The sequence below is a fragment of the Diabrotica virgifera genome, chromosome 1 (assembly GCF_917563875.1).
Source record: "Diabrotica virgifera virgifera chromosome 1, PGI_DIABVI_V3a".
Taxonomy (NCBI): Eukaryota; Metazoa; Arthropoda; class Insecta; order Coleoptera; family Chrysomelidae; genus Diabrotica; species Diabrotica virgifera.
In genome coordinates, this window is record NC_065443.1 from 307,296,935 (window position 1) to 307,313,607 (window position 16,673).

The 16,673-nt window shown below is 34.4% G+C and overlaps 2 protein-coding genes across 3 annotated transcripts in view; one reads left to right on the top strand and one right to left on the bottom strand.

Annotated features, from left to right (window-relative positions):
* Window positions 1-16,673, bottom strand: part of LOC126886036 ((11Z)-hexadec-11-enoyl-CoA conjugase-like) — a 522,212-nt gene that overhangs the window by 61,049 nt on the left and 444,490 nt on the right. The window lies entirely within an intron of this gene.
* LOC126886020 (nucleolar pre-ribosomal-associated protein 1) overlaps window positions 1-16,673 on the top strand; it is a 44,380-nt gene that overhangs the window by 7,378 nt on the left and 20,329 nt on the right. Inside the window, exons 2-4 of the mRNA XM_050652860.1 lie at window positions 7,323-8,050; window positions 10,476-10,639; window positions 12,239-12,452. Coding sequence (XP_050508817.1) covers window positions 7,323-8,050; window positions 10,476-10,639; window positions 12,239-12,452 — 1,106 coding nt within the window. The remainder of the gene's footprint in view (window positions 1-7,322; window positions 8,051-10,475; window positions 10,640-12,238; window positions 12,453-16,673) is intronic.

The window sequence follows — 16,673 nt, forward strand, 5'->3', positions numbered from 1 at the left end:
CGAGTATATCTCGGAGTATATATAGTACCTATTCTTATTAGATACATTATAACAGTGCTGTCAGATTCGAGCACAGTTTGATTGCAACGACGTACTTAAGCCATACTCTCTAACTTTTACACTGTTCATAATAATTTTATTTTATTTTAATTATTATGTAATGTTAGTTCAGCTAGTCCTAACAAGAAAGGTATAAATTAGTTATCATTAAAAATGTAAAATTTATAGGGCCTGGTTGGAAATCAAAGAAGCCAGAATGTTTGCTGGGTTTGTTAATAATAAATACAAATTAATAAATTTAAATACAGTGAATGCAATATTGACCCTTTAAATTTACATAGATGCAAATCAAACAAATCTAAACAATTCAACTAGATTATTAGCTAAAGATGCTGATAATGTCGGTACAATCACATATTTTTTAAATTCCATACTCAAGAATTAGTATTACTTACCAGTTTTGTAATTTTTTAGCACTAAAAACACTCAAAAACCCACAAAATCTAAACAAAAACAAGGCAGCTAAAACATGTGTGAACACAAGTGATATTAAAAAGTGAGGTTATTTCTATGGATTTCCACATTGATTTCCATGGATTTCCAAGTGATTCCCATGGATTTCTATGTGATTCCCATGGATTTCTATGTGATTCCCATGGATTTCTATGTGATTCCCATGATTTCCATGTGATTCCTATGGATTCCCAAGTTGATTCCCATGTATTGCCAGGTGATTACCCAAAAAATGTACAATGATTTCTAATAGTGGTTTACCCCTCGGACTTAACCCAATGATTGTCAATGTCATTTTTTACGTTTTCATTAATTATTGTTTGTTCCTTTAAAATTTTAAAGCATCCGCTCAACAAACTAATTATTCTGACGATGATTAAAGTAATAATTGAAACGTCACCATGAATTTTAATTTAGTTATGGGTTTTATATTTAAGTTTATTATTTTTATCAAGTTTAATGGTGTGTCCTTATCTAGATACATTTACTTCAACTTTGTTAAAACCCTGACCTAACTAAAAAAGGGTCCTTATTTTAGAAAGAATTTTCACAAAAACTAATCGTAAGTATTAGATCGGTCGTCCTTGACGAGAAATAAACACACAAATTGCTTCACATTCTGCGCTATTCTGCGGCCTAACTAACTTTGGTCTGTATTCATACGAAAATGTTAAGTATTTAACTAATTTTGCTCTAAACAAATATAGACACTTTATTTATTTATTTATTTATTTTCAACGGGACACTGCCCAATAAGATTACAAGTTTATAAGTCCAATATACATAATACATGTGTCAATAATAATAAAACTACAATAAAATAGTAATAATAAAACAATAATACAATAAAATATAAATATCACAAACTTAATCACATAAATCAGATTCATATATCACAATAATGAATATCCAACAACTACTCAAACAAACAAACGTCTGAGGCCAGAGATGAATTCAGACTTCGGTGCAAAGAAATCTAGATCAGGTTAAGTATTTGCCCATCTTAGTGCTCAAGATAAAAAGTTGTTATGTGCATAGTTGGTTCTATGGATAGGAACATAGAATGTTTGATTTAATCGAGTTCTGCGGAGAGGTACATGGAGACCAACCTGCTCAAGTAGCTGAGGACACAAAACTGTTGAATTAATTATGCCATAGAGCATCCTTGCATCCTTAATTACTCGTCGGTCACGCAATGAGAGAATACCCAATTGGGTTTCAATTTGATAATAATTTAACTGATTTAACTCAAAAGGTATACCCAGTTTATATGCTATGTACCTTAAGAACTCGTGTTGGACTGTCTCGATTTTTGTTATGTAAATGTTGTAAGATGCAGACCAAACACAAGAACAATACTCTAGATGAGGTCTAACTAAAGAACAATATAGTAATTTAATTGCATCAATATTCTGAAAGTCTCTAGTGCATCTTTTTATAAAACCAAGCATTTGTAAAGATTTGGAAATTTTTGATGTATAATGTGATTCAAATAAAAGTTTACAGTCTAAATTAATTCCCAAATCACGAATTTCAGTAACCCAGTCAACAGGAATATTCTGTATATTATAATTATATTCTATTGGGTCTCTCGATCGTCCAAAAGAAATAGCATGACACTTAGATTCATTCAGGGCCATGGCATTCAACATGCACCACTCACTCAACCGATCAAGATCATGTTGAAGATTAATACAGTCTTCTGTATTGTTGATAATTGTATAGAACTTTAGATCATCTACAAAAAGCAGAGGTGAACTGTGTCGGAAGCAGTGGTGTATATCATTGATGAATATGTTAAATAACAGGGGCCCCAAATGTGAACCCTGAGGTACTCCTGAATGAACCTTAATCTCACTGGAAACAAAATCCCTGATACGCACCATCTGAACTCAGTCAATCAAGTATGTTCTCAGCCACTCAAGAAGTGGACCATTAACACCCATTTGTTTAAGTTTAAATATTAAAATATTATGGTTGACCCGATCAAAGGCCTTGGAGAAATCGGTGTATAGTGCATGTACCCTACAACCCCTCTCCAATGCCTTCCTCAGGAAGTCCACAAATACTAGTGTGTTACATTCGGTTGATCTGTTATTCCGAAATCCAAATTGTTGGTCTACTAGTTGTTTTTCAAGTGAAGCTTTAAGATAGTCACATACAAAACATTCAAATATCTTTGGTATTACACTAATTATACTAATGGGCCTGTAATTATTCACCAATGAATTATCTCCCGCTTTATAAATGGGTGTTAAAAAACTATTTTTCCAACATTCTGGAAATTCACCCGTATTTAAGGATAGATTAAAGATGTGAAAAAGAGGTCTGGATAATATAAAACAACAGTTCTTGAGAAAGCTAGGAGGCAATCCATCAGGACCAGGACCCTTATTCGCATCCAGTTCTGATAATTTTAGATAAATATCAGATATAGTTATGTTGAAACCAGTCAGATTAGTAAGACCAAATGTAGGTGAGTCACTGGGTATGACACATATTTGAGTGGAATATACTGTAGAAAAATATTCTGCAAAAAGATTTACAATATCTGGTCCATGACCGGATTCAACACCACCATACCTCAACACAGCGGGCATAGAGGGCTTTCCTCTCCATGAATTCACAAACGACCAAAATCCCTTCAAATTATTTCGTATTGATAATTCTGTTAAGTAAATATGATTTCTGTAGCTTTCAGCTTTTAACAATTTACAATTAGCCCTCAGCTGTGAAAAAGTCTGATAATCCAGAACTGATTTAGATAAAAGATATTTTTTGTGAGCTTTCTTTTTCTCAACTATCCGGTTCTTTAACTCTAAAGAAAACCAAGGAGGGAATCTACGTTTTGAATACCTTTTTAGGGGGATGAATAATTCTATAGCTAAGTAAACTATATCATAGAAAATATTTACAATTTGATTCAGAGTTTTTCCTAAAAATAAATTATCCCAACAGAACTGTGACAAAAAATCAGTTATTTTCACATAGTCAGCCGACTTGAAGTCCCTATAAAAACCGTCACTAACCAAACCACCATCATTGGGGCGCCTTTTGGTCATCTTTATCTCAAATTCCAGGGGTGGGTGATGCATACCCTCCCTCAAAAGAGCTTTATTAGCTCTGGACACAGTTACATCAGCATCATCGACCAACACCAAGTCCAGAATATTACCAGTTGCATTCACAATAGTATTGGACTGAAACAAATTGTGGTATGCACACATACCAGTCACAACCTGCAGGGCTTCAACTTCAGAAGCTGTGGCACCTGGCAGAGGAATTGTTGAAGAGCACATATCATTTGAAAACCATTCGCAGTTTGGTAAATTGAAGTCAGCAGCCAGATAATAGTGTGCAGATGGATAATCTTCGGCTATTTTTTCCAGGGTTTCACAAAATATGGAATATTTGTCCAATGTAGACTTAGGTGGAAAATATGCTGTTCCTATAATAAACTGATTTGCACCTTCGGTCACCAAGACAAAAAGCTGTTCGATTGTCCCGTTAACTTTTAAAGATCTACTGCTTAAGCCCTTGTGAACTGCAATAAGGACTCCACCACCTCTTGAGAATGAACTTGTTTCACTGGAGCGATCAGTTCTATATACGTTGAGGTCAAACAACTGCAGTTCTTCATCGGCATAGTTACATGTCAACCAGGTCTCGTTGAATATGATGATACTGTAGTGAGAATAGGAAACATTCATAAACAAATGGTCAAGCTTAGTTCTGAGACCTCCTACATTTTGGAAATAAACCCACAGTCCAGAGAAAGACTGTGTTAGTTTTTTGACATTATTCTAGGAGTGCCATTTAAGTACTTGATAAATAAGTTTTGTTCGCCCTTTCTCTCTCTTTCCTTAAGTTCACTCTTGACAGTGTTTAATGCAGTTCTCTGGTGTGGGGTGAGATCTGAATCGATAAAAATCTTTAGTGACCTATCAATATTTCTTCTGTTTCTGAGTATTGCCAGATAGTCTTTATGATTACGAAGGACAATTCTGTATGAACGGTATCCATTTTTGTTCTTTTTTCCAATTCGTACGGCCTCAGCAATATCAATGGCTGAGTTCATTAATCCAGACAAGAGGTATGTGGCTTTGTTTAAATCGTCATCCTCACCATACTCAGGCATATTAAAAATCATAATGTTGTTGGATCTTTTCTGTCTCTCGATCATTTCACTTAACACTGATTGGTCTGTTGTGATTTGTTCAGTAGGTTCAGTTGTTTGAGTAACTCTTATATCTTTCAAACTGGATATTTCAGATCGAATTTCAGATTTAAGTTCATTAAAGCTTACCTGAAAAGAGCCATTCAAAGAGTCCAACTCACTTCTAAAAGACTTTATTTGTTCAATCATGTCCATGGCCTGATTATTAATAAGTTGTTCCACCTTTTGTTCAAGAGAACTTATTTGTTTCTTCATCATAGGAATCATTTTAATTCCATCCTCACAGGATTCGCAAAAAAGTTTAAGGACTCTTCTACCCTTCAACTCCAACACCCTGATTTCTGATGCTGTCAGATTGGCACATTGATGATGAATATTTTGATCGCAACCATCACAAACCCAACATTCACCACCACTGACATCCAACAAACATTTTGTGCATGACATATTTAAAAGTTTAGATCAAGCACTGGCCATCCACTTGTTGCCATCTCTTAGTGACTATTATTATTAACATCATAGGTCTTTATTCATGCGATAGATACTTTTATTTTTCGTAGATCTGCATTAATAAGTCAATTTCGTCAAATTTTGACTTAAACCTACGTTCTTGCGAAGCGGCGATATGTATATACACACATCGGAAAAAGCTAGGGATGTTTTTAAAAGAGACATAATTTCTTCTATAATTGTTTGGAATAAATATTAATCCATTTGTAGTGTTTAGTAGTATTTAATGTACAACCAAAGTTGTTGAAATGTCATCACAAAATATGATCGTAATAAGAAAAAAACAGAATGAATAGAAAGTATTATGTCCACCCTGCTTTATTAAGGCTCTACATCTGTCGTTCATACACAAAATGAGATTGTTGATACCCTGTTAAGGTACGTTTGCGCATTTTTCTATGAGATGTACTCGGAAACAAAACAGAGTGTATATATTATGTTACCCATATGTCGAATAATTCTTCGTTGAAGCATATCCCATACATGATCGATGGGATTCAGGTTGGAGGATTGTGCTAACCAAGGCAACACACAGGGGCGGTTTCTCCATTGGTTCACTTGTGCAGTGAACACCCAATCAAATTTCATTAAAATACATATTTTCAAAAATCTCAAATATCATTAAAATATTTTTTCTTAAATCTCATAAATATCATAATATCATTAAAATATAACTGTATTTATTAATCACATAATTTGTTTGCACAACACCGCTACGCTAGATGCACGTGGTAAGTGCAGAATTCAAATTGAACCCAGCGACTATACAGTAAACCTATAGAAGAACGAGAGCTCTTAAATCCGTGAACCAGGGATTCTCGTATCCTAAAACATTGACATTTTGTGCACTGCACACAGAGACCGGGGCGAAGCGTTTCGATTCACAGTTTGGCATTTTCTGTTGTGGGATTTTATTAAATACAATATTGGTAGGTAGATTTTTAGGATGGTGGAGCCTTATTCAGTGAAGTTTATAAAAGAAAATGCAAATAGTTTTGAAAATCGACTTCTTATAAAAAGAATGGACTAACTTGGCCGGAGATAAACTTGGTACAAGAATGTGCAATAAGAAATAAAAAGTTTAAACATTGTTTTAAAGTTGAACAATATAGAAAAACTTAGTGATTACGTGGGTGTGATAAACTACATGCTTTATTTTGTTTTCCATGTTTAGTCTTTTCAAAGAATAAAACTATAATTTCAATCTCGGTCTTTGGATGCCGTTAAAATAAACGGATTTTTAAACAGTTTTGACAAAGCCATTTCATTATTCGTAACTTCTGCCTCCACCTTCACCACCGAAGAAGCGCCATCATTCAGTAGGTATCATATTCTGCACAAAACAAAAAAAGTGTGTGACATCCTGACTAATCGCGTCAAAGATAGGTTTCATTTTACAGAACATCTTTTGGCGAAGCCTCAAAAATTTTTCGCCTGCAGCGCGTATTTACCGTTCGTATAATTACATTCTTTAATTGAACACCCTCCTTAAATTACCACGAGCCGCCACTGGCAACACATCAATACTTTTGTTATACATAAAAATAAAAAGATACGTAAAAAAGAAAGGAATAACACCAGCTTTCAGAACTAACAACAACTTAAGCAAATATATTAAGAACAATAAGAGCCGAAAGAGAAAGCAACTACAGAGTGGTGTCTACAAACTAACTTCTGGTGACTGTCCGAAAACTTACATCAGTCAAACTGGCAGAACTTTTGACAAACAGATAGCAGAACACAAAAGGGCTTTCAACAATAGAAAAACAGACACTTCTACATATGCACTTCACCTTCTAGATCATAATCATTCTTTTAATGAAGAGTTTCAAATTCTGCATATTCAAAATAAAGGCCTTAAGCTATCTTTATTAGAATCTATGGAAATTAATAAATTGAAAAATACAGATATAATTCTGAATGACCAACTCGAGACAAACAACTCCCCACTCCTCAACCTCTTCAGTTAAAGACTTTAAAAATGCAAACACATAGTAAACTAAATCATTCGAGAAAGGCGCTGTGCCGAAACAGCTGTAGTTACATAGTTATAATAAACTTTGTAGAAGTATAGAAAACAAACGTTGTCAGTGTTTTATTGTTACATTTTTTTTGTTTATAGGTTTACAACAATTTTCCAAAGCAATAAAAGAATCAGAAGAATACGATTATATTTTCGAATACCTGGAATGTGGGGGAAACTGTTTGGAACTTCTTCATTCTTTAGAAGTTGATTCTGCAATTGCACCACTCCATGTGTTTGATTTAATAACTAATATACTGCTCAGAATCAACACTTTATATCCACAATACCATAGCTCTGCTTACGAGTCATGCAGATACATACTCAACAATTATGTAACAGTTCTTAATAAAATGATAAACTTTAGTTCAACTACACCAGAGAGAAAATCGTGTTTGAAGTTACTAACGGCCATGGTCGCATTTTCTCCAGTTTTGGCTAAAGATATTTTGATCCATATTAACTTTCATTCTTCCAATGTAGAACTGCTTACCAAACATACTGGAGAAAAAGATAGTACTAGAGATAATTTCATAAAATTTTTGACAGCTTATCTAGTAGATGGGCATTATCCAGCTCTGTCAGTTTTACTTGAGAAAAAAGGGTTTTTCACCAGTATTGTCAGTGGGTTGAAATTTGATTCAGCTGATACTTTGTGTTTGGTGGTTACTGCTATGAAAACATTTATTCTGGAAAATCCATCAGTTTCGAAAACAGCCAAGATGAAGACATTTAACACTGTCGTAGTTAGGGATATTGTTAATTTGTACAATTGGAAAGGACCTGGAGGATTTAGAGCCGAGAAGAAAAAGAATTCTGCTATTACAGTAAGTTGTTATCATAGAAAAACTTTTAAACTGCACAAATAAAGTTTTATCTGCTCGCTCACTACAACATTTTTTTTTTGTGAATCACTAATCACCAATTTCACTGTAAATTATATCTTAATTATATAGTAAACATTTTGGTTTTTGCTGCAAATGTTTTACTTCTAATGCATTCCAACGCTCAAACGTTTTAGAATCATGAAAATATATATACAAAGTTGGGCATTAGTGTGACAAAGTCCTATTACTCATTTGTCGTAAGAGATACGAAAAAAAGTTATTTAGGTAAAAGTTGAGGCACACATAGTACCATAATTTAAAAATATTTTCAAATATACAGGGGCGTGCGTATTAACAGGGTGACACAAACTTATGTTTTTTTAAATGGAACATTATATTTTTACATTTTTGGATTTTCCTCAATGTTTCCATTCTTAAAATATATGTTTTTGTAATATTATACGAGGTAGTTTAAAAGATATCATATGATATAATATGATGATACCAATATGAGGACAACTAAGAAGAGAAACGTTTAAAAATATACTAGACCGGTTTCAAGGAACTGAACACTTAGATTATGAAATCTGATCGAACAAAAACTATTGTAAGTGAAGAAAACATGAATTAAATGTAATCCTTAGTGTCACTGAGGATTTGCATATTAGTACAACTGTTCTTACAATCAAGTATCTAGTTTGTTGAAACCGTTTTAGTATACTTTCAAAAGTTTCTCTTTTTGGTTGTCGTCTATCAGGGAATTGCCGATGATAAATTTTTATTGCAAGTAGCTTATTTTTGTTATACTCTCCTAGCACAAAACCATTTTAATCAGTTCCTCATTAGAAAAATTAATATTAGTAATCAACTAGAACTACATAAATAGTATAATGTCAAACGTTTAAGCAAATTTTGTGTCATGGCCAACTAGGGAGAATTTTGTATGTTTGATTAATATTTTAAGCACCAACAACCTTAACTACGAATGTATTTGGATATCTCATAAAATATTGATAAATTAAGGATCAGGCTAGATTATTATGTATTTATTTTTCGAAAAATTATTTTTGATTGGATATTTTCACGGCCACCTAATAAAATTTCACGTAATTTTTGTTGCAATTAATGTTTGGCTTAAAGAATCACGAATAACTTACAAATTAAAGCACTTAGGTATAGGGAATGTTTAAGAAATAAAAAAAAACTACCATAAAATATAATTTTATTACAATACTAAAATACAGGGTGTTTTATTTAAGAAAACTCAGAAAATACTCATTCCGAGTTTCAACCCACTCTGTATACTAAAATTAAACATTTCGCAATACTGTTAATGATTAACAGTAGTAGACTATATTAAAAATCGTTTGAAGATAAATAGAAAATTTGATGTCAAATCACTACAAGTCTACAGGGTGTAGATGTTGCTACGAAATTATCAAAAAAACGTAACTAACTTTTAAACTAACTCATATAATATTACAAAACCATATATTTTAAGAAAGGAAACTGAGGAGAATTCAAAAATGTAAAAATATACAGGGTGTTCTATTAAAAAAAAAACATAAGTTTGTGTCACCCTGTCAATACGGACGCCCTTGTATATTTGAAAATGTTTTTAAATTATGGTACTATGTGTGCCCCAACTTTTACCTAAACAACTTTTTTTGTATCTCTTACAACAAACGAGTAATTGGACTTTGTCACACTAATGCCCCACCCTGTATCTAGAGTGCAGACAAAAAAATCTTTACGAAATCAATAGAACTCATAAATCAGGATAATTATTATTTTAATTTTACAAATTAATACTTCCTAAGCATATTTAATTTTGAGTTCTGTGATAATTATGGAATGTTCAAAATTATTACACTCCTGATGATGGTGTCAGTCTTAGTGATGTTTTTTAGGAGCTCCAGAACCAGGTTTTCTTTCCGGGACAGTCCCAGGAGGCTACGACGCATCCTACCATTTCAATTGATAAATTTAATCTCTTGAAACACCAATATCATGTGCTATGGTAATTACAGAGTCCCCTTTCTCAAGTTAAGTTGAAACATAAACGTTCTCTTCATTTGTGAGTTTCGTTCGCCCCATAGTCTGTACATCAATTCTTCTAGATTCTAGAAGTTTCACATTGACTACTTGTATAAAGCCAACCATATATTCAGTACAAACTCACAGAATAGACTAAAGAAAATAAGCGTTCAGTAAACTACAGGCACCTGCCGACGCAAGTATGTCATCACCTCTCCTCTCAAACACTAAACAGGTTCAGACAGAACACATGCAATTTTTTCTTCGAATTTAGTGATTTATTTGCCAATGTAAAGATTTTTTTGCAGGTCTTAATGAATGTTAATTACATTAATATTCATTATAACACTTATATCATTATCAATGTACCACTTTCTTCAATTTGTAGGTAAATGAAGTTGAAAAATCCAAAGTTAATGAGAGCGTCCATGAATTTCTATTGATACTTTGTACAAACCACAAGTATGGAATAATTTTTAAAGACCCTCTAGTAGGTTTAGGAAAGAAAAACCAAAATGCTTTGATGTACACTGTGCTAGAAAGTTTAGATAGGTAAGTAGTGTTGTTATGTCCATTTACATCTTACATAGGAATGAACGTTCTTCTTCTTAACTGCCAGTTAAGCTAGTGATATTTTATTTATTGCAACTTTATTCTAAGGCCAAATTGAATAGCAACAGTGATAAGGGGTCTCCTTGTCTAAGTCCTGATATTATACTAATTGATATCGATGTTCCGTTCCCTAGTTTTACCTGTGCATGTGAGTATGTCAAGCACATTTAAGTTAGATCTACTAATTGTCTTGGTATTCCCATTTCTCTGCTCCTTTTTATCGAATCATATCCTTACTGGAAATCTACGAAAAGTTGGTGTACATCTCGGTTGACTTCCCAGTTTTTTTCTAATACTTCTCGGATTGTAAATATTTGATCTATTGTTGACCGTCCAGCACGACAGCCGCATTGGTAGTCGCCTAGAACAGCGTTTTCCAACCGGTGGGACGCGGGCTGATTTCAGGTGGGTCGCAGCGTAGCTCTTACAGTAGCTGAATATCGTACATATATATCATCATGGGTGAGGGATGGGTCGCGAATATGAAAAAACATAAGATGGGTCGCCAGATATAAAAGGTTGGAAAACACTGGTCTAGAATATCCTCCGAATATGGAGTGAGCCTCTTTAGCAAGATAATTGATAGAACTTTATATGCTGTACTAATAAGCGATATACCTCCATATTTTCGAAATTTTTCTTTACCTCCTTTCTTATGAATGGGTATTATGACGCTTCCGTTCCATTCCCTAGGCATTTTCTGTTGTTACCACACTCTCAGAACAATGTAATACCATTTTTGATGTGGAACGTTTCCTCCTTTTTTATCATTCTCCATTTATACCATCATTTTCTCGCGCTTTGTGATCTTTACGAGATGCTATGTCATTCTTACTCCTTAAAGTGTTGGTGCTGGTATTTCCACATCTGCAGAATAGAATGTAATATCTACTTTCTCCATCTTACTTTCAATATTTGGTAGATTCCGAAAGTATTCCTTACCTTGTTCGACGATTTGTGTTCCCATCATCATTCGTTCACCTGCTTTATTTCTCTTAGCTTGTGTTATTCCAACAGTCCCACCGTATCTGAATGTCTTGACTCCCTAAATAATTGCCTTATTTGATTCCTCTCGCCACTTATGTCAATTTCTCTTATTTGCTGTTCTATGTAACTTCTCTTTTTAGTTCTGAGTAGTGGCCTTGTCTGTGAAAATCTGCATTGTTCTCATCTGTAGGGTTTTGTAGCATTTTCTTCAGTCTTCTGTGAGTTTATTTCCAGCATTTCCTCACATTGTTTGTTAAACCATTTCCATGTTTAGCGAGTCCTCTTCTTTCATTGGTTTACTTCGCTGCTTGTTCTATAATTGACGTCACTTGCTGCCACGCTTGTTCCAAGTCTACATTATGATCTTCCTCTCCTATCAATTGGAATCTGTTGCTTATGGCTACATGGTAATCCAGTTCTTCTAAGAATGAATTTTGCAAGAATTAAAATCTTAATCGAGTCAAATGGATTAAATTACTTTGCTAAGATGTTTGTTATCATCCTTGTTTTTCAAGTCCAAATCTAAATGAAATAATCCTTTTTTATGTTTAGGCCTTGGGAACATTCATATGCTTCCGAACTAGTCACAAAAATATGTGGAGCGTGTCCAGATCTCGCTAAGACTCTATGGACTAATTTAAAATCATATTTGGAGCCCAGATTATCCCAGAAGTGGGTCAATGCCATGAAATTTGCTGTAAATTTGGTTAAAGAGCTACAACCCAATTGTCTTGAATACTGCATAAAGGATTTAAGTGATATACAGGTAAGGCAAGTTTATTAATCTTCTTCTTCATGTACCATCTCCTCTAAGAAGGTTGGCAACCATCACGGCAATTTGCACTTTCGATACCGCTGCTCTAAAGAGATCAGCAGAAGTGCAATTAAACCAAGCTCTCAAATTGTTTAACCAGGAGATGCGTCTTCTTCCGCGACTCCTTCTACCCTGTATTCTTCCTTGCATTATTAATTGTAACAAGTTATAACGCTCGCCCCTCATAACATGTCCCAGATATTGTAGTTTTCTGACTTTAACTGTATTTAAAACCTCTTTATCTTTTCCTATTCTTCTCAACACCTCGATGTTCGTGACTCTATCCACCCAACTTATTCTTAATATTCTTCTGTAGGCCCATAACTCGAAGGCTTCTAATCTGTCCGAAACATCCTTCTTTAATGTCCAAGCCTCCAACCCATAGAATAATACGGAGAACACGTAGCATCTCAGAAGTCTTATCTTTAAAGAAATTGTAATCTCCCTGCTACAGAGTACTTTTTTCAGTTTGTTGAAAGCATTTCTTGCCTGTCCTATTCTTGCTTTAATCTCTTCTGTGTACTCATTAGTTTCATTAATTATTGTACCCAAATATTTATATTTTTCAACCTTTTTAATTTGTTTTCCATGTATTGTTATGCTTTCTTGGCGCTGCTGAGCTTTTGTGATTACCATAAATTGTGTCTTTTTTGTGTTTAGGGACAATCCGTTTTCTTGGCTGACTTCTACCACTCTGTCAACCATTTGTTGTAAATCTTCAAGACATTCGGCTAATAAAATAGTGTCGTCGGCAAACCGTATATTATTGATTGGTCGGCCATTTACTTTTATTCCCGTGGTTAGGTCTTCTAGTGCTTCCTGGATTATTTCCTCTGAATACAAATTGAACAATGTAGGAGACAGGACACAGCCCTATCTGACGCCCCTTTCGATCTGGATTTCATTTGAAAAGGCGTTGTTCTCTTTTACCACAGCGATCTGATTATAATAGATAGCACTAATGATCCTGATGTCCCTCATATCTAAGTTTTGCTTTTCAAGTAATTAGATAAGGCGGTTATGTCTGACCTTATCGAAGGCTTTGTTGTAATCCAAGAAACACATATATACTGGCTGATTAACATCCATGCACCTTTGCACAAGTACATTTACAGCGAACAGGGCTTCCCTCGTTCCCATTGCATTTCTAAATCCAAATTGCGTGTCGCTTATGTCCTGCTCAAGTTTGTTATGTATTCTCCGGTGTATAATTTTTAAAAATATTTTGAGTGTATGACTCATTAAACTTATTATCCGGTGGTCTTGGCATTCTTTTGCATTTGGTTTTTTTGGCAGTGTTATGAACGTTGACAGCAGCCAATCTCTGGGAATGATTCCTGTACTGTATATTGTATTAAATAAGTCGACCAATATTCCAATTTGCTGTTCTTCTATTAACCGTATTATGTCTACAGGTATTTGGTCAGGACCTGTTGCCTTGTTGTTCTTTGTTCGCTTTATCACCTCTAATACCTCATCTTCTGTTATGTCTGGGCGTTGTCGAACTTTTCCTGCTCTAGTACTATCTCAGTCCGTTCGTCTTTAAATAGCTCTTGAATATATTCCTGCCATCTTTTAAGCCTTTCACCGACATCTATAATTATTTTGCCGTTTTTATCCAGCAGTATGTTTGATTTTTTCTTAATATTTGTGCCTGTTATTTCTCTAATTTTCTTATGAAGGTTTAAGTTATCATGTTTCTCTACCAACTGTTCAATCTCTGCGCATCTGTCACTATACCATCTTTCCTTTGCCTCTCTGATATTTCTCCTTATTTCTGTGTGTATAATATTATACATGGTTTTGTCTTTGGTTTTATAAGATCGCCTTGCTTCCATGAGATCTAGAATATCCTCGGTCATCCATTCATTTTTATTCTTAATTAGTTTAGGTGTTAGTGTTGTCTCACATGTGCGGATAAGAGCATCTTTTAACATGTGCCATTTCCTGTTCGTATCTTCAGTAGGAATAATTTCTATTTTGGTGAACTCTTCTTTAATTTTTAGTGTGGCTTGCTCTTTTGTTGATGGATCTCTCAAACGAGATACTTGTATCGTCTCTACTTTAGTTTTAACCACAGGCTTCTTTAGATTAATTCTAAACCTTCCTACAACTGGGTTGTGATCTGATCTCACATCAGCTCCAGGGTATGATTTTACTGATTTTATGGAATTTCGGTATCGTTTGCAGATGAGAAGGTAGTCAATTTGGTTTCTGATGACGTTATGTTGGTTGTCTGCTGGTGATTTCCATGTATAGAGTCTCCTAGTCGGCAGATCATAATAAGTATTCGTGACAATAAAATCGGTTTCTTGGCAGAATTGAGCCAATCTTTCTCCTCTCTCGTTACGAGTGCCCAGTCCAAAGTTTCCAATAAAATCACCTTGACTTCCTCTACCGATTTTTCCATTTAGATCTCCCATTACTATTGTAACGTCTCTAGACTTGGTTACTTCTAAAGCTTGTTGTAATTCGTTATAAAACTGTTCGAGTTCTTCATCCGATTTATCTGCTGTGGGAGCATATACTTGAATTATATTGACTCTAGACTGGGCTGTTTTGAGTGTTACCATCATAACTCTATCCGAGATGGGTAAGAAGCCAGTTACAAATTTCTGGATGGTTTTATCAAGTTTATTAATATGTACATGTTAATAGAGTAAAGAACCAAATTGCAATTTTTAGACGACCATATTTCAATAATTGGTGTTATGCAATAATGGATCCACAGATAAAACTTTGGAAGGCTTCCAATAAAAGTAATGTAAGCCTGTCTAATGTGTAGATCTTTTTTTGTTCGTTTATTGATTCTCATGTACTTTCTATAATGTCTATTAACAACACAGTATTGTTAGCATATTCAGTGATTTAATTTAATTTCTCTTACCAAGTTTTCCTTGGAATTTTGCCACACTGAATAGGCAGCAAGCGAGGTGCAAATTTTAGACCTCCCTGTATCTTTTCTTATTCAGCATTCGCTTGGTTAACAAGTAATAGAAACCATGAAGGCTAGGGTGGCCCACATTATAATGTTAATTTTTCAAAGTTATATTAGACACCTGGGCACCCTCTAACTTTTTTACTTATAATATTAATAGTATTTATGCAAAATTTCAAGATGATATTCCATTTGGAAAGGAGTGCTCAAAGACATTTTATGTTAGGCATAATTTTAGAAAATCGGAATATTTGAGGGAATTAAAAATCAAGAAAAAACAGCTCAAAGTAAGTAAACTAAATGTATTTTATTTACAGTATAAAGGTACAATAAAACAATGCAATGATATTCATGAAAAGAATTTGCTGTGGGCGATCAATCCTTTGTTGATATTTTCAAACTATCGACGATCGCTTGTTTTGTAGTCTTTGTAGGCACCATCTTTCTGTTAGCTTCTATGACCTGGAGAAGCACCTGCTTTTCATCTTCATCATTTGTTAACAGCTTGTTAAACTCTTCAAACAACTTTACTCCTCTTTCAGCCAAGTCATTAACAACTTTCAGATTTCTGATGATGTTTTGACCTTTGATATACTCTTGGTCATCGGTCCATTCATCTGGGTTTTTGGTGAAAAAATTGGTATTGATTTCCAATTTCTCAAGTAACTGCAGTGATCTTTTTGAAGCAAAATCAGCCAAACGCGCTTTCTCAGTTAGGAGTGCTGAATTGCCTCTCACTTTCCGTTCAGCAGGCTCACATTTCATTTTTTCAACGATTTCCACCTTATCATCAACAGATACTTTTTTTGAGAACAGACTCAAACCAACCAACTCATCCGAAAGATACCAAAGATGAGATTTGAAAGCCTTTTTGACAATTTCAGTTACTTCAGGATCAATATCATGGTACTTTGTCATATCATTCCACAGTGAGAGATCTGACCATGGAGCATTTGAAGCTAAAGTAGCTTCTACCCAGTACTTGACGTAGACAAGAACTCCAAATTTCACAAAGCGTTCAAGCTGAGCTTTCTCCCTTTGCGTTGTCACGAAACCACTGTCATCACGAAACAAATAGATTTTGATGCCATATAACAACTTAGCCATCCAACGGGCGTGGTGTACCGCACCAGGAGCTCTCCAATGAATTTTGGCTGGAGTGTGGCCTAAAGCAATTAAAGCCAGCTCAATCAACTCCATATAGTCATCCCGAGGCTGATTTTTGCCTTTTAAGG